At 39.5% G+C, this 17,988-nt stretch overlaps 2 protein-coding genes across 12 annotated transcripts in view; one reads left to right on the top strand and one right to left on the bottom strand.

Moving 5' to 3' along the window:
• Positions 1 to 569: 569 nt before the first annotated feature.
• On the bottom strand, positions 570 to 6,704 carry SRSF7 (serine and arginine rich splicing factor 7). 4 transcript variants are annotated; one of them, XM_006930351.4, is made up of 8 exons: positions 6,539 to 6,703; positions 5,339 to 5,519; positions 4,924 to 5,100; positions 3,983 to 4,057; positions 3,798 to 3,899; positions 2,098 to 2,151; positions 1,521 to 1,556; positions 570 to 868 (listed from the first exon to the last, which is right to left on the bottom strand). In XM_006930351.4, exons 1-8 carry the CDS (start codon positions 6,564 to 6,566, stop codon positions 814 to 816), a joined length of 708 nt encoding a protein of 235 aa, XP_006930413.1. In that variant the 5' UTR covers positions 6,567 to 6,703; the 3' UTR covers positions 570 to 813. The 4 variants fall into 4 exon arrangements, with proteins under 4 accessions (XP_006930413.1, XP_003984355.1, XP_006930414.1 ...); XM_003984306.4 differs by having other exon boundaries at positions 3,789 to 3,899; positions 6,539 to 6,697; XM_006930352.4 differs by lacking the exon at positions 1,521 to 1,556 and having other exon boundaries at positions 6,539 to 6,704.
• A 156-nt stretch (positions 6,705 to 6,860) lies between these two features.
• LOC101096974 (tetratricopeptide repeat protein 39B-like) overlaps positions 6,861 to 17,988 on the top strand; it is a 39,347-nt gene continuing 28,219 nt past the window's right edge. For 3 of the 8 annotated variants that reach the window (XM_011281159.4, XR_006595797.1, XR_002741250.2), the window contains exons 1-2: positions 6,861 to 7,122; positions 9,963 to 10,062. The gene's annotated coding sequence lies outside the window, so the exon portion shown is untranslated. Of the gene's footprint in view, positions 7,144 to 9,962; positions 10,063 to 10,459; positions 10,674 to 17,988 lie in introns of those variants that run through there. The other 5 variants (XR_002741249.2, XM_019827655.3, XM_019827656.3 and 2 more) reach the window with 5 other exon arrangements.

Genomic DNA, 17,988 nt, shown 5'->3' with positions numbered 1-17,988 from the left:
ACCTAGGATGGGAATAATCTCTGCTCAGAATAAGGCAATCCATTTCAAGAGAGAGTATCTGGGCTGGAAAATTTTGCAAAGCTGGTTTACATGATGTTTTGTCCCAAATTCAGACAATTCTTCCAACATGCATAAGTTGTGGTATAAAATATTGAAAACAAAAGAACATTGGGTAGAATTTACTAAAATCAGGAGTTCTAATCTGACACCATCTCATCTCATAGCCTGAAAACCTCAATTAGTTACTGTACTAACAAGCCTTTGGAAGCAGTGATCCTCTAGGTTGACAAATTGAGATCGTTAGAGCTTGCTATTATCTAGTAATACCAACTCCAACAGATCATTTAGGGACTTGTCAGATACACTTAAGCTATTAAGTGGACTTGAGTTCTTATCTTACCCACAGCTCTAAGGATAAAAAGGAATTCCCCAAGTGTATGTATACTACAGCTAATGATGTTCACAACTCAAGTAACACCATTAATGAATATAGATCTGTATGAATAGTTAATATCAAGGTTTACCCCTGAATCTTAAACTGAGTATTAACATTGAACACAAATCAAAAATCTAGTTAGAAACATTTTATTTAAATGTGCCAAATAAAAACCCACATTTTCAGACCATAGGATGTTAATACATTCAACAAAAATTTATATTATCTTACTGCTGTGAATTTACAGAGTAATAATCCAGATCCATTTTGATTAGATGGTTGAAATACCCTTCCTAGGTTACACTTTACAGACATCACAAATCCCTTATAATAATGTAAACAAAATAATTTTTCCCTAAAAGGTGAACTTGAGAACTTCAGTCCACTCTTTCAGGACTTGCACTTCTTCGTGGACTTCCTGATGGGGAACGACTAAAAAGAAAAACAATTAAGTTTGGAACTGATTAGTATCTACTAAAATTTACTGTTATGTACATATCAGGACAAAACTCAATTTCAGTAAACTCCTAGGTGGCCAAAAGTAATATATAGCAGAGATCTAAAAATTACCTAAAAGATTTACATACAAATCCTTTGTCCCTGCTTAAGATTAGGCTTCACAGCCTCCTTGCTAAAACCACAAGTTAAAGAAAACTAGTATTTGAATTCTGGGGTTTCGATCATTAAGTAGCAAGTAAGTAGTAAGATAATGCTTTAGCTCTAAGATTTCAACCTACAATTTTTTTTCCCTCATGTGGGTACTTCATTTATCTATCATCCCACGTGGAGGAAAAAGCGCATGTTTAACGTGAAATTCTACACTTAAAGGTTTACAGGACTAAGCCTCTTAATAATCATCCTAAGGTTTTGTGACTAAATATCCAAACATTAATCTCAACTTGAAGTGGGAAAAGCAATCATTTAAGAAACTTAGTAACTAACAAGAATATATATATATATATATATATATATATAGCACCAATTCTCCAAAGAGCTCAAAGCCTGCAAAGCAAGCAGTAAGCAAACAAACTCTGCAGAGGCCATACTTGACAGTTAAGATTTGGCAACAAATTATTTAGCTTACCTTCTTTTTGGAGATGGAGATCTGGACTTTGATCGGCTGTCAAAACATGAGAAATTCTATTAAGAAAAGTACTACCAAATACCTTTCTTATAATCACAGTATCATGAAATGAACCCCCAGGTTGCGCTGAGCTTAATATTAAAAGGTCAGGCTGCAGTTCAACTGAAAGAGAGCCTACCAGTTTTTGCTAACAAAAGCCAATCTTCCAACAACTGTTCTTCATAAAATGAGTGAACTACTTTATTGTATCATGATTAATTTTTACACTATACTTCAAGCACAATGACCTCAGAATGCTTTTTTCCATGCACCTATCAGTTCTAACAAGGCCTCTTAATATAACCCCAAAGTCACAAACTTCTCTCTACAGCTTGACATTTTCTTGTCCAGGAAGTCAGTCAGAATAGGCCATGTACAAACCAAGTTCTAATGTTTGGTTTACTAGTAAGATTCTGTGTTTCCACGAACACCTAGGTTCTGAGTTTACCCTTGAGATTTCAACAATTCAAAACACTTTGAACTCTTTGGATATTGGTGCCATATAACTAGAAGAGTATTAATCAGATTTTTACCCTACCTGCTTCTTGGTCGTGAAAGAGACCTAGATCTTGATCTTGACCTCGACCGGGATCTTAACAGAAAGAAAAACGGCATTGTTAGTTCAGAGGAGTAACGTCCTTCAACACCTACTACTGAGCACTACATTAGGTAAACTAAGAACAGAGAAGCTAAAATTAGGCAAGACACAGGGCGCCTGGCTGGCTGAATCAGGAGAGCATGCAACTCTTGATCTCAAGGTTGGGAGTTCGAGCCCCACGCTGGGTGAAGAGATTACCTAAAAAATGTTTAATTTAGTACTTAAAAAAAAACCCCAAGACTAAGCAAGACACAACTCTTAACTTACATCGGCCTAACACTGAACAAATGATTACACTTTCAACAAGCTTGCAATATCAAAATAAAGAAGCACCGGCACTTCAATTATTTGTTTCTACCATACTCAGTGAGCTAGGTTGTCACAGTTCCTGTACAACATTCTTAAACAGTATATAGTATCCAAGAGAAAGAAAAGGTTTTAAGACTGGTATCGTTTGGTTTAGTTGTAGATCTCAAAACCAAATTCAACATTACACAGACCCCTAAACTGAGATTTCAATTCTTCAGGTAATAACCTCAATGAAAAGTCACAAATGGGTTAAGACTTTATTCTTAGATCATCAACAAGCTTTCGTGGTTCAGGACCACTTGTCACACAAACTAAACCACAGCCTCTGCCATACACACATTAGAGTCCTGCAATCAAATTAATGCATTCATTCATCTAGAATCTAGAGCTTTCTGGAGTGGACCACAAGTTTCAGAATCCCTGCATTTTACAGATCTTGTGCTATTATCGAACAGCACTAACTCACAATGGCATACACTACTAGTGACTTGACCATAGTATTTGTCAACTCCTTATATTCTATAAAATCTTACCCATTTAATTTTTTTGATTTATGTATTTTTTCCCCGTTTAATTTTTTTTAATGCGTATTTGTGAAACAGAGAGACAGCGCAAGCAGGGATGGGGCAGAGAGGCAGAGAATCTGAAGCAGGCTCCAGGCTCTGAGCTGTCAGCAGAGTCCCACATGGGGCTCAAACCCACGAACCTTGAGATCACAACCTGAGTCTGAAGTCAGATGCTTAACCGACTGAGCCACCCAGGCACCTGAATCTTACCCATTTCTGCACCTAATTTAAAGGCCTTCTACAAAAGGAATCAAAAAACCCCTAAGGTTTCTAATTTGATTTTTAATTTCTTACATTTTAGCGTGTATGTGGTTAAATAAGCCATATCCACCCACATATACACAACTACTACCCTAAACAACTTCCCAGTCTCAAATTCACCCTCTCATTCCAAATAGGAGAAATTTAGGTCTCAACTTGCTTCTAAGTCTACCCCTGGTTCTAATGGGCCTCCAGCAGAAATCAAGCAACTATCACCTTTAAGAAGCACTGGAATGACTTGAGAATTTGTGCTTTGGACCCTCCTCTACCATGGCCTCTCAAACAAGCCTCTAAAAATCTTTGATTGGTCTTTTCTTGATCTGTACAATTAGGATAATATCCATTTAGATGCAAGTCATGTACAAATTCAACTTTTAGAAATCAAAATATTTTCTGATGCAAACCACTTCATTTATGTCTTTAAGATAGTGTTAAAGTGCAGTCATTAAGACGTGACAAACCAAGTACAAATAAGGGAAAGAAAGTGTTACATACTGGAAATACCTCGATCCTTTTATAGAACCAGACCTAGATCGTCTGAGTGAAGCTGATCTTGATCTCCGAAGAGACACAGACCTTGATCTTCGTGGAGATGCTGATCTTGACCTAAGAAATAAATCAAAGCTTAAGTCTTATGTCCAATTAAAGTTTATCAGTTGTTAAAACTTGAGTTAGATAATATTTCTCACCTCCTTCCCCTGCTCCTGCTGCGTGAGCGAGAGTATCGCCTACCTCTGGATCTCGAATGTGATCTAGACCGTGACCTATTTTATTAAGTTAGGAAAAAAAAGAATGTCAGATGATAACTCGTTTTGAGAGTTTGTGTGCCTCTGCTGAAACCAAATCTCAAACTATTTAAATTTAGTGTCTCATTTGGAAATAAACTCTGGGCCTATTAGTTTTTTTTTTTTTTTAACTACCTAAAAAAAGATTTGTTAAAAGCTGAATTACATTTTAGAATTACATAATATAAAACACTGTAATGTGTATTTAAAATAAACCTTGCAAGTTTGCAGGTCGACCCTCTTTGGCCCATGGTCTAGTAGATCTAGACGATCTAGAAGTATCTATAGCCGATCGCTGCATCTAGATGTTTTCTTCAATCTAACGACGATCAAACTGACAGCCAAATGAGCCAGGTGAGGCTTGATTGACGCAAGAAGATTTTTCTAGTTGGGAATGTGGTCAATCTGGTGTTCCTCTTTCTAAACCGGAGGGGGCCCCAATTGTAAGCCAAATTTACTGTTACGGCGATCACCGTCTCAAATTTTCTGCCCTTTAAAGAATAAGGTGAAGCTAGGTGTAGATGACTCGAGGGGATCTGGCCTCTTATGCTGATCACCTCAAGGTCTAGGAGGATCTTAATTGTCGGATTTGCAAGGCGCCTCAGCATGATATCATAAGGCTCGTGACATTCTGAATCAAGGCGACTGACTCAAACGAAGAAACCTGAAAGGTTTTGACCAGGTTGATTATTAATATATTAGCATTTGTTTAATTAAACAAAAACTGTAAAATACACCTGTACAATTAACATTCAAGTTTATAGAAAAATACTAGTTTCTGCCTTGCTAATAAAAAAATTACTGATTAACAAGTATACCAACCATTCCTTTATTAAAATAAATACCTGCTTCTCCTCCGCCGGCTATAACGATGACAATCATAAGCATAATGTCCCTTTTCGCCACATTCATAGCATCTATCATTGGGATCAAAGGGACGGCGGGCTGGTGGTCTATCAAAACGAGACCTCCGAGGCATGCCTGTTGATAATTCAACTCTCACTCGGGAACCACAAATCACCCTATAAAAGAAAGGCAACAAATTTCTAATGCTAAAGAAAATACAAGTGACTTCTAGATTTAGAAATTTCCACTCTTTAACCTCAGAAGCTTCAGTTCTCTTTATAAACCCTTCCGACTCCAACTTTGCTCCCCCTTCTCAAGTATGTAGAATTAGGATTAACTATTTAGCTAGCTCGCTACCCAGCCCACAAGAATATTCTAATAAAGGCTGAGTTTCATGACCAACATCTTACTTACTTCCCATCCAGGCCTCGCACTGCATCTTCTGCATCTCTGGGATCTTCAAATTCCACAAAGGCAAATCCTGGAGGATTTCTCGCAATCCACACAGTTCTTAAGGGACCATAATAACTGAAAGCCCTTTCTAACTCTCCTTTGCCGGCACCGGTTCCCAGATTACCAACATACACCTTGGTTTCTGTTTAAAAACGCAAATACAAGAACGCACGTTATGCAAAATTTTGCCTAAGTTTGAGTGAACTCTTTGTCCCAAACAGGCCAACCTTAAGACTGTACAATGCATGTTTATTTAATGCTCTATCAAGGATTTAGTCTTAAAACCAGGAATGCTCATAAATTTCCGGAAAGCTAGGCGTAAGGCAAAGTTCTTAACATTCAAACGGGGAGACGACCTCCAAAACACAAGCAGACACGTGGTAGGATATTCCGCGGCGTGGGGCGGGCTCCGCCCCCGCCCCGCCCCCGGGTCCCGGCAGCCCCGGGCGCGCGGGGAGCGCGCGGGCCGGCAGCGTCGGCGGCGGGCGGGCCCGGGCTGGGGCCGGACCAGGAGAGCTGGGCTGCGCCGGCTCTCGTCCTCCGCGGCAACAGCCCCAGGCGCTGGCTCGCCCAGGACTCCAGCTCCCCGCCCCAGAGCCATAAACCGCGCTCGAAAGAGCTAAAAGAGAAAAGAAAGCAGCCGCCAGACGAAAAGATTAGGTCTCCATTCCCACTCCACAACTCGACCGATTGTCTGACGAGAATGCGCAGCTCGAAGCTGCCACACTTTTGTCCAGTCTGAAATTCACCCTCGGTTTTACAGTTGGGACCAGATCTGTCTGCTAAAGTGGCGGGAAAGCGCCAAGGAAATGCGCCACCATGCTCGTCAATGTGCGCAAAATGGCAGCCGAGGGAGGGGGGGTGGGGGGCAGGCGGGCGGCTCGAAGAAGGGCAACAGGAAAACAGTAATCGTGGGCCTGCCTTGGGCTGTGGTGGAAGACGAAAACGCCCAAGAATACGGAACCCACCACAGACCTCCACCCGCCATCCCCAGGCTGCCTTCGACACCCCGCCCCCGCTGCCTCCGGCTTCGTATGGTGTGCGCCGAAGCCGCCATTACGCACGCGGAATAACCGTCTCCCAACCGCCGCGCCAACCCCACGGCCTCGCAATACTCACTATAGTCACAGCAACGTCCCTTACCGGGCCCTGGCCTCTTACCTCCTCCATAACGCCCGTAACGCGACATGATGACTGGCCCGCGAGCTCTGCTCTTTCAGCTCGCAGTGCCCAAGGAATGAGTAATACAAAAGCCACAAGACCAGACCAGTCGCCAACGGTCCCAGCGGCACTACGAGGAAGAGCTGAGTTCGCGCTTATATATGCGGCGGCTGGGTCTCTCTGCGCATGCGTCAGTTCGACGTTCTGCGCGGCACAAAGGAGCAGGGCGGAAACAGTAGAGAAGCCGCGCGGAGGGAACTGATGAAGCTAAGAAGCTGGGTCGGGCGGAGGGATACGTTTCCATGGGAACGCCAGATCTAGCCAGTAAACCCTCGGACTTCCCCGCGGTGTCCCGCCCCCTCCTCTCCCCCTTTTCCTGTGCCCTCCTCATTTTCCTTCCCTTCTCCCTCCCTTCTTTCCCCGTACTAGGGACCCCCAACTCTAGCAATCTTACTATAGGTACCTCTAAGACCGGCGTTATGAAAGGCTGTAAAATTTAACCGCTGATGTTGCAGCTGTCGCCGCCTTTCTGCTGGGGGACCTGGCCTAAACTGCTGCCCAGTCATCTTTGAGGCTCATCAGAGGTAATCGGGAATTTGGCCAGGGTGAGAACTCCAATGAACCCCGCCATTCTGTGTAGTGGTCTCTGCACCATGGGCCTCAAAAAGGAGTGGCGCCCCCAGGGACTGCACCGACCCTCCAGCCCCTTCAGAACCAATTTTCATCAACACGGTCCGAGTTCTTGGAGTCTGGGGGACAAAGGAATGGAGTACTTTATTTTCCGGTGATACTGAAATTGTGCAAAAGCCCTAAATCCTTAAAGCATTCTAGCTAGTGGCAGTTATGAAATTATTTGCATTTGAAGCACACAGAGTTATTTGTGCTTCCTTTCTAGTGCTTTCTGCTTTGTATTATAGTATCACATCTCATCTACTAATACTCATATCCTGAGCACTGAGACATTGTTAAATTGTCTTTGACTAATAAGCCTTGCTGCTCAGCCACTCTCTTCATAAAATAAATGTAAACCTTTTCTTTAGATAGAATCACTGAAAAATCAAATTTGACTTGATTTTTTATTTTTATTAAGTAATATACAATGTTACATTAGTTTCACGTGTACAACATAGTGTTTGAACAATTCGTTATAGTAAGTACTCCATGTTCACCATTAGTGACCATCTGTCACACAACTTTATTGAAATATTACTATACTTCCTATGCTGTATTTTTCAGTTTTGATTTTATACAATGTATCTGCCAAACAGATTCAACTTCTTTTTCACCAGCCACACAAACACACACACAAAAGACAATTCATCATGAATATTTGGAATATATGAGTTGGATTGGTTCACATGAAAGATGAAATCCTTAGGTATTTGTAGTTTTATGTTTCTCATTTGTAACTTAATGTGATGTATATAGGTATGTGGTACAGAGTACAGGAGAAAGGAGATTTAGTTGGTGAATAAAGTATGGATCCTCTTCTGATAATGCTACAAATTCATATATTTTTTTCAGACTTCTCAAATTATGGAAAGTGTATACATTGCAAGAAAATTCTAGCAAGAAAATAGAAGTTCTATAAAATATGTTATAGTTGTTCTCTCTTAGTCTCCTTGATCTTTGTTATCTACTTAATGGGCAGGGTTCTTCTCAAAGGATTAAATGATAAAGATCTTTTTATATATCCCTGAAAGACATTATCAATCCTGTCAAGCCTCACTAATTTGACTTTCTTTTATTAAGAATTTATGAAAATTGTTGTGGGGCAAACTGTAGGTAACTTATTGAAAGATAGTACTTATTATACTATTAGGCCTCAGTAAATAGTTTTTGTTCTGAATACCAAGTCTGCTGTACTAAAGAGAATTTTTAAAGTAATGGTATAAAAATAAGAAAAGAAACAATTTTCCAACTTAAACTGCTTTCAAGCACATTAAAGGAAAAGGGGTAAACCCAGACTGGCTTGCCTGCCTCTCTAGGTGCTTTGATAAGCTAATTGCATGTTATTTATCTCTATTAAAGGAGGGCCAGTTCTAGGCTGGGTATGCTATCCTAGGCACCATGAAAAAACAATAGTCCCTCATAGAATTTCCACACACTATTATACTGAACACTCACTCTGACACATAACCAGTTCTTTTCACTGAACATCAATCCAAATCAGGGAGATATTATTGTATGGAGTACTTCTATTCCTACTGATTTCTTTTGAAATCAGTTTTAGCCATATAAATTTTGCCTATAGGATTGTGTGTTAAATTAGGATGACGTTCCCAGATTTAACTGGAATATGAAAGCTACTTAATTCAATGAATATTCTAAGATTTCCTAATATGCAATTTTGAGTAATGCTTAACATGTTACTGTTGTTAAAAACTGATTATGTTATTAGTTTAGGAAAGGGTGAGTTCATTCTTAATTCTTTTACAGCAGCTTTCAAAATTTATCTGCTTTTTCTAGATTCAGTTTTTCCAGAAAAGCATTAAAGAAAAAGTTAACTCTATCATATTTTCTTCTCCATTTTAGTTTCACTTTTAAATCATTGCCACTATTTTAGCTTGCATGTGGAAACCTTAAAACAAAAACAAGTTTAGACCTTTTGTACATATACTATTTTTAATATAAAGAAATAGTCTGTACTTACAAACACTAGTCTTTTAATATGTATTCATGGATGTGCTGTAAATTTATGTACTGTGGGTCAGTCCAAAGATCTGTATTCAAGTACAACTTTCTTTTCTTTTTTCAACATTTCATAATCTTCAGTTCTGTCTAGGATGCTCTTATGAAATTCTAGGAAGGAAAAATCCTCAGAGGCATGTTTATAATTCTTTCATATTGTATAAAGAAATTAAATTTTCATTAGCTAAGTACTGAACTACAGTCAGTACTGAAATATGGAGATGGGGTAGGGAGAGCAACAGTTAAAGAACGCTAGTGCCTTGATCAACTTCAAGGAATGAAGAGCAAAAATGTGATGCAAGAGTGCTCCCCTGATACAAATAATACCTAAATGCGTAGTTTAGGAGTATAAAACAATCTAGGAAAAATGAGGCTTTCTGAGGAATGCCTGATTGTATTAAAAAGTGTGAAACTGTAAAACCATCCAACCCTAACCAGTTGTGTCAATTAAGTTGCTCCTTCTCTAAAGAAGGATTAATGAAACTAATTAATGGTCAGCTTGTTGTCTTAACTAGGAAGAGCTAGACTAGTGTGGACAGAGTCGAGCAATTCATTCAGCACAGATAGGAGAGAACCTATGTTATCAGCCAGCTCCCAGTTGTATTTAAAGGTGCTCAAGACCATTGACTTCCCTTATTTAATATTTGGATACTGACCTTCTAGTCCCTGGAAATGAATATTCTCTACTGTAAAACAATAAAAATGATTTTTGTTCATAAATCTTTTCCTTAAGACAGGCGGTGGGTGTAGTGATGAAGAGGAGGAGCTCCGTGGAGTGTGCCAGAGTTGGGTTTGAAGCCGGGCTCCACTATTGGTTAGCTGCCTAGCCTTGAGTAAGTAGCTAATCTCCGCCCACTTCAGCCTCCTCATCTGCAAAATAGGCTTTGATAGTAGTGGCCCATCTCAGAGAGTTGTTAGATGTAGACAAGGTAAATCAGGCAAATAACATTGCCCACTGTCTAGCACATATTGAATGCTCAAGAAATGTTAGGAGGAGAAGGGGGAGGAGGAGAGAGAGGAGCGGTGGTTTGATTAACCTTTGTCAGTTGCTCAAAGTTTGATATGACTTGGGTGCATTGACAAAACTGAAGTTTTATTTGGGCAAAGCTGGGGAGAAGACCCTGAAATATGGTGACCAGCCTTACGTAGCCACTCCGAAGACATCTTTGTCTCTTCACTTACCGACCTCTAAGTGGAATTGTCACTTTTCTCCTTTGACCCTGTCCACAGAGACAAAAACAATCTGACGCATATAAGAAGCAACAACTCAGAAGAAGAAATTTTCTTCATGAAAAGTATATCTACAGGAATCCGCAAATCAAATGCTGAAACCTTCTTAAAGGTTCTACGCAAGAGCATTTGTCTGTGGAATGGGGAGATAACGTATTCATGAGCAATGGGGAGATTGTTGCTTTTTATTACAAAGTTTAGTCTTTGCAGCTAATTTCTATGAGATTAAGTACACCTTTTTTTAAAAAGGCAAGTAGAAAACCTATTCTCAAGCCAGTGACAAATGGGTACATACACTGCAACTCAAATAGACGAGTTTAGACTGCATATGAAAGAAATGGTTTGGAACACAGAGAAACAGGAGGAATTGTATTAAATCATTAGTCTAACCACTTCGTTTTTCAAATGAGACTAAGACCAAGAATTGTAGCATGGCGAATGCAGTGGTTCCCAAATCTTCCCACAAGGACTGTCAGAACTTTGATAAAAATATCTCCCAATTCCAGAAAAATTGGAAATATTGCCAACCACTCTTTCCTGGAAAAGCCATCTTTTATTCTGTGACTATGTCTTTCTTACTCTTTTAAATGTTCCTCTTCGCATTTTTTAAAAAATTTTTTTAACGTTTATTTTTGAGACAGAGACAGAGCATGAACGGGGGAGGGCCAGAGAGAGGGAGACACAGAATCTGAAACAGGCTTCAGGCTCTGAGCTGTCAGCACAGAGCCCGACGCAGGGCTCGAACCCACGGACCGCGAGATCATGACCTGAGCCGAAGTCGGCCGCTTAACCGACTGAGCCACCCAGGAGCCTCCGCATTTTTTTTTTAATGAAAGGATGCTAAGTAATTTTTTTTAAATCTCATGTCTTCTTTTTTAATTTTATTTTTTTGTTTGTTTATGTGTTTATTGTAATCTCTATGCCCAATGTGGAGCTTGAACTCAAGCCCCAAAATCAAGAGTCACATGCTTCTCTGACTGAACCAGCCGGGCCCCCCTCTCATGTTTTCTCTCTTTCTTTTTCTTTAAGTTTATTTATTTATTTTGAGAGAGAGTATATGTGAGCAGGGGAGGGGCAGAGAGAGAAGGAGAGAGAGGGAGAGAGAGAGAGAGAGAGAGAGAGTGAGAGAGAGAGAGAGAGGATATCCCAAGTAGGCTCTGCGCTGTCAGCATAGAGCCCAGCACAGGGCTTGAACTCACAAACCATGAGATCATGACCTGAGCTGAAACCAAGAGTCAGATGCTTAACCCAGTGAGTCACCCAGATGCCTCTCATGTTTTCTTGATAGAAAAATGTTTGTGCCCTCCATCCCCCAGTATTTCTCAGATCTACCTAGTTCTCAAAGTCCAAGAGTCTGGAATTGCTAGTTAAGAACAAAGAATGACAGGGCACTTGGCTGGCTCAGTAAGTAGAGCATGTGACTCTTGATCTCGGGGTCTTGAGTTCAAGCCTCATGTTGGGCATAGAGCTTACTTTAAAAAAAAAAATGACTTCACTCAATAAAAAATAAATTAAAAGAAAAAAACAAGAAAAAAACCACAAAGAAGAAGAAAAACGTCTATCCTAAATGCAAATTAAAACAACATGCTATTTTTGTCAGCAGTGCAGTGAAATTGGCAGTTATACACATCAGAATGTGAAGTAATACAATATATCTGAGGGTCAGTTTGGCAATATGTTGTTTCCTTTCTTTAATAAAGCACATTTATAGCCTATACACACACACACAAACTTTAGAATATATAGAATTTCATTCTTTCAAAATATCCTTTAACTTTTCACTAATTCAGATATAACACTTATAATTAGTATATAAGTTTTATTTATTTATTTATTTATTTATTTATTTATTTATTTATTCATTTTTAATTTTAACTAGACTTCACGCCCAATGTGGGGCTTAAACTCAGGGACCCTGAGATCAAGAGTTGCGTGCTCTACCAACTGAGCCAACTGGACACCCCAATTAGTGTATAATTTTGATATAGTACTGAATATGTTAGCCTGCGTGTTCTTCCTTTGGAAAAACAGTCTCCAGCAATTTGCAAATCATTGGTGTAGAGTATAATTCCCCACAGTCCGTGATCACTTCTCAGCCTGTGTTTACAGCCATATTCCAGCATAAATATGGTGAAGTGGCAAAAGTGTTGAATTGGGAAGTCCGACAACATACGTTCTCATCTTTATTATTAACTAATCATGTTATCCTAGATCTGTCACAAACTTTCTGGGCATCATTTTTCTCTCATATCAAAAGAGAGCTCTAGCCCCCAAATATCTTACTAAACGTTAGTATTCATTAAGCATTTACTATGTGCCAGGCACTATACTAAGTATTTATATTTATTAACTCTTTTTTTTTCACTTTACAAATAAAACACAAACTGCTCATTTTGGGACAAACCTCTGCCGCTTTCCTTATGCTATTCTTATCCTTTAATATTAATATTCCTTGAGGGGCGCCTCAAGGGTGGCTCAGTCCATTAAGCATCCGACTTGGGCTCAGGTCATGATCTCACGGTTCATGGTTTGAGCCCCACATTGGGCTCTGTGCTGACAGCTCAGAGCCTGGAGCCTGCTTCGGATTCTGTCTCTCTCTCTCTCTCTCTGCCCCTCTCCCACTCATGCTCTGTCTCTCAAGAATGAATAAACTTAAAAAAATATATATATATATATATATTAATATTCCTTGATTGTTCCTACAAACAATCCTACCTATGAAAGTCCTACTCGTAGTTTATTTATTTATTAAAAAAATTTTTTTAAACATTTATTTATTATTGAAAGACAGAGAGACACAGAGCGTGAGCAGGGTAGGGGTAGAGAGAGGGGGAGACAGAATAGTAGGCTCCAGGCTCCGAGCTGTCAGCACAGAGCACGATGCGGGGCTCGAACTCATAAACTGCAAGATCGTGACCTGAGCCGAAGTCATTGGCCCAACCAACTGAGCCACCCAGGGGCCCCACCTGCTCATACTTTAAAAACTTAACTTAAATGTATCACTTCCTAGAATCAGGAAAATTAAGTGATTTGCCCAAGGTCATCCAGCTACCTCTTTCATGAATACAGCCTGAGTTAATGAAAAGAGCAATGACCTGGGATTCAAAAGACTTGAAATTGAATCCTGTCTCTGCAATTTACTACTTGGTTCCAGAAAAATCACATAAATGCTTTATACATTCATTGTCTCATTTGTATTCATAATATACGTTCAAGGATACTTTGAAAAATGATTCAAAGCTAATAATCATAATACCATTCAAATTTTTGAATTATTTTGGACAGCAGGTTGTATATTCTGTATTTAGTTCAATTATTCCATTGGATCACATGGATAAGGGTACCTGGCTGGCTCAGTCAGTAGAACATGTGATTCAATCTTGGAGTCATGAGTTCAAGGCCCACATTGGGCATAGAGCCTACTTAAAAACAAAAAACAAAAAAACCCCACAAACCACAAAAATATTATCCATATGATATTAAATTGAAAATGTAAAAACTTTCTTAAATTATAAAAATAATTTACTTATGTTGTAGAAAATGGAAAATACAGAAAAGCAGAATGAAAAAAAATCCAATCTTTTGAAAAACAGAAGTTAGCTCATGCTGTACTGTTGACAATGACTGTGAAGTCTGCAGTCCCACTACCTAGGTTTGAATCCTGTTCCTACACTTACCAACTATGATTTGGGGCAGGCCACTTAACTTCACTTGGACTCAGTTTCCTCATGCATAAAAGAGAAATGACAGTAATACCCACCTCATACCGTTGTGAGAATTACATGAGATAAAGCATGCAAAACTATTACTAGCTTTTTTCCCCGATTATAAGTAATATGTTGATTGTAGAAATTATATAAAATAGGAAAAAGCACAAATACCAGGCTATGAATTTTGTGAGGGCAGGGCCCAAATCTACCTCATTAACCAATGTATGCTAGTTCCTAGCATAGTCTTTATCATATAGTAGGTACTCAATATTTATTGAATGTTGATAAGTGAAGAATGTTATCCATAATGCCACCACTCTGATATCACCATTATTAATAATCTGGAATTTATAGTTTCAATTTTTACCTATGCATATATCACTTCTTTGAAAAAAAATTATATAGTTTTGCAAATAGTACATGTTATGGTTAACTTTATGTGTCAACATGACTGGTCCACACAGATGCCCAGAATTTGGTCAGACACTATTCTGGGCGTGTCTGTGAGGGTGTTTGGATGAGATTAACATTTGAATCAGTAGACGGAGTAAAGCAGATTGCCTCCTCTAATGTGGGTGGGTCTCATCCAATCAATTGAAGGCCTGAATGGAACAAAAGGCTGAGCAAGAAGGAATTTCTCCTATGTGACTGCCTGAGCCAGGACATCAGTCTTTTCCTGTCTTATGACTCTCACTGAAAAATTAGCTCTGCTTGGATTTTGAGCCTGCCAGCTTTCAGATTAGGATTTATACCATTGGCTCCTGGGCTTCAGTTTGCCTTTTACAAATCTTGGGACTTCTCAGCCTCCAGAATTGTATGAGCCAATTCCTTGTTTTATATATAATTTTATATATATCTGGTATTGGTTATGTTTCTCCGGAGAACCCCAACCAATATAGTGCATTACACCATAAACAATTTGCCAAGTCATTAAATACTCCACAACATTATAGTATTGGCACAGTATTCCATTTCATCAATATCCTCTCTTGTAAGAAATTTAGATTATTTTCACTTTTTGTATTATAAATAATGTTGAAGTGTATATAACTTTTATAGATATTTATGTACATCCCTGATAATTTCTTTAGAATAATTCCATAAGTGAAATTGTTGGGTCAAAGAGTATAAAAAGGGGGGCCTGGGTAGCTCAGTCGATTAAGCATCTGACTGGATTTTGGCACAGGTTACGATCTCACAGTTCATGGGTTTGAGTCCCATGTTGGGCTCTGCACTGACAGCACTGACCTGCTTGGGATTCTCTCTCCCTCTCTGCTCCTCTTCCCCTCAAAATAAATAAATAAACATTTAAAAAAGGAGTATAAAAAAATATTAAAGCTTTTAAAACATGTTGCCAAATAGCTCTCCAAAATGGTTGTAGCATTTATATACCCACCAAGAAGTCCACGAAAGTACTTGGTTCTCTGCACCTTCATTAACACTGGATGAATTTTTTTAATCTGCCAAATTTCATTTTTAAGATGGGTATATAATTTTTTAATTTGCATTTTATTATTTACAATGAGATTCAACATTATGCTAATTGGCAATTCATTTATACCCTTTGCTGATTTTTCTGATGGGGTGCTTTTTCTTAGTTGAGTTTTAGGAACTCTTACTATATTAAGGATATCAATTCTTCTTTTTTTTTTTTAATTTTTTTTTTTTAACGTTTATTTATTTTTGAGACAGAGAAAGACAGAGCATGAACTGGGGAGGGTCAGAGAGAGGGAGACACAGAATCTGAAACAGGCTCCAGGCTCTGAGCTGTCAGCACAGAGCCCGACGCAGGGCTTGAACTCACGGACCACAAGATCATGACCCAAGCCGAAGTCGGACACTTAACCGACTGAGCCACCCAGGCGCCCCTCTTTTTTTTTTTTTTTTTAATGTTTATTTATTTTTGAGAGAGAGAGAGCACAAGTGAGGGAGGGCCAGAGAGAGAGACACACACAGAATCTGAAGCAGGCTCCAGGCTCTGAGCTGTCAGCACAGAGCCCAATGCTGGGCTCGAACCCGTGGACCACAAGGTCATGACCTGAACTGAAGTCACTCAGCTGAAGACACTCAACCCACTGAGCCACCCAGGCACCCCAGGACATCAATTCTTTGTAGTATTCACTGTTACATGTTTCTGAGTCTCATAGTTTTAACAGTTAAATGGTTACTTCGTTTTAGATTTGTCTTAGTGTGTATAAATTGAAAACTGTCCTAGCCATTCAACAAATGCTAATTTTGGGGCGCCTGGGTGGCTCAGTCGGTTAAGTGTCTGACTTTGGCCCAAGTCGTGATCTCACAGTTTGTGAGTTCGAGCCCCACATCAGGCTCTGTGCTGACAGCTCAGAGCCTGGAGCCTGCTTCAGATTCTGTGACTCCCTCACTCTCTGTCCTTCCCCCACTTGCACTCTGTATCTCAAAAATAAATAAACATTAAAAAAAATTTTTTTAATGCTAATTTAGTTTAATGATTGAGTGCCAATCATTGTACTTGGTGATGAAGATAGATATACATGCTGCAAAAAGAAGACCTATTTTAAAAAAAAATTTATATATATATATATATATATATATATATATATATATATATAGCGCAAGTGCTAGGATAGAGGTAAGCACAAGACATCATGGGAACACATAGAATGTTCACTTATCTTAGACTGAAAGAAGAGATCAAGAGACTTTCACATCATCTACATCTCTGCTCAAATGTGACGTTATCGGGGAGGCCTTCCCTGACTGCCCTACATAAAATACCAAGTACCTCACACCCCATCACTCTCTAAATTCCTCATTCTGTCTTAATCTGGTTTACTCTTCTTTACAGCAAAAATCAACTGCTGACATGTTATTTATTCCTTTGTTTATTGTTTTCCATGGGAGCCAGGTCTTTGTTTTGTTCACTGCTGTATCCCCAGCACTAAGAACAGTGCTTGGTATTATAGAAGGAGCTCAATTCAGTCTGTATTGAATGAATGACAGAAAGGAAGTCTCTTGTATTTAGTGCAAGAGGTTATTCTCATCTTATCCAAGGCTACTCCTTCCTGCACTTGTGCTCTGTGCATCCCCCTCTGCTTTCTTTTCATTGAATTGTTCCTTTCTGTACCTTCAGCCTCTCCCACTCAAGCCCCCTACTTGACTGATCTTCCTGGCTTAGTATTACTGTTCCCTAATCCATTCTCACTAGATTGATCCATTTTTTATTATTTTTTAAGATTTTATTTTTATCTCTACACCCAATGTAGGGCTCAAGTTTACAACCCTGAGATCAAGAGTTGCATGATCTACCAACTGAGCCAGCCAGGCGCCCCACTAGATTGATCCTTTTAAAAGTAGACAAGCAGATGGGGTGCCTGGGGGACTTAGTTGGCTAAGCATCCAACTTTGGCTCAAGTCATGATCTCACAGTTTGTGAGTTCGAGCCCTGCATTGGGCTCTGTGATGACAGCTCGGAGCCTGGAGCCTGCTTCACATTCTGTGTCCCTCTCTCTCTGCCCTTCCCCCACTCATGCTCTGTCTCTCTCAAAAATAAATAAACATTAAAAAAAAATTTTTTAAGTAGACAAGCAGAGGTGCCACTGGCTCAGTCTTAATTCTGGCTCAGGTCATGATCTCACACTTGGTGAGATTAGAGCCCCATGTGGGGCCCACCATCGAGCCCCACATCGGGCTTTGCACTGAAGGTGCAGGGATTCTCTCCCTACTTCTCTGTCTCTCCCCTGCATGCATGTGTGTGCTCTGGGGTTTGCTCTCTCTCTCCCTCTCTCTCTCTCTCACTCTCTCAAAATAAATAAAACTTAAAAAAATAAAGGATACATTTTT

The sequence above is a fragment of the Felis catus genome, chromosome A3 (genome assembly GCF_018350175.1).
Source record: "Felis catus isolate Fca126 chromosome A3, F.catus_Fca126_mat1.0, whole genome shotgun sequence".
Classification (NCBI taxonomy): domain Eukaryota; kingdom Metazoa; phylum Chordata; class Mammalia; order Carnivora; family Felidae; genus Felis; species Felis catus.
The sequence above is the reverse complement of the archived record's forward strand: the minus strand, read 5'-3'. Positions and strand labels throughout refer to the sequence as shown.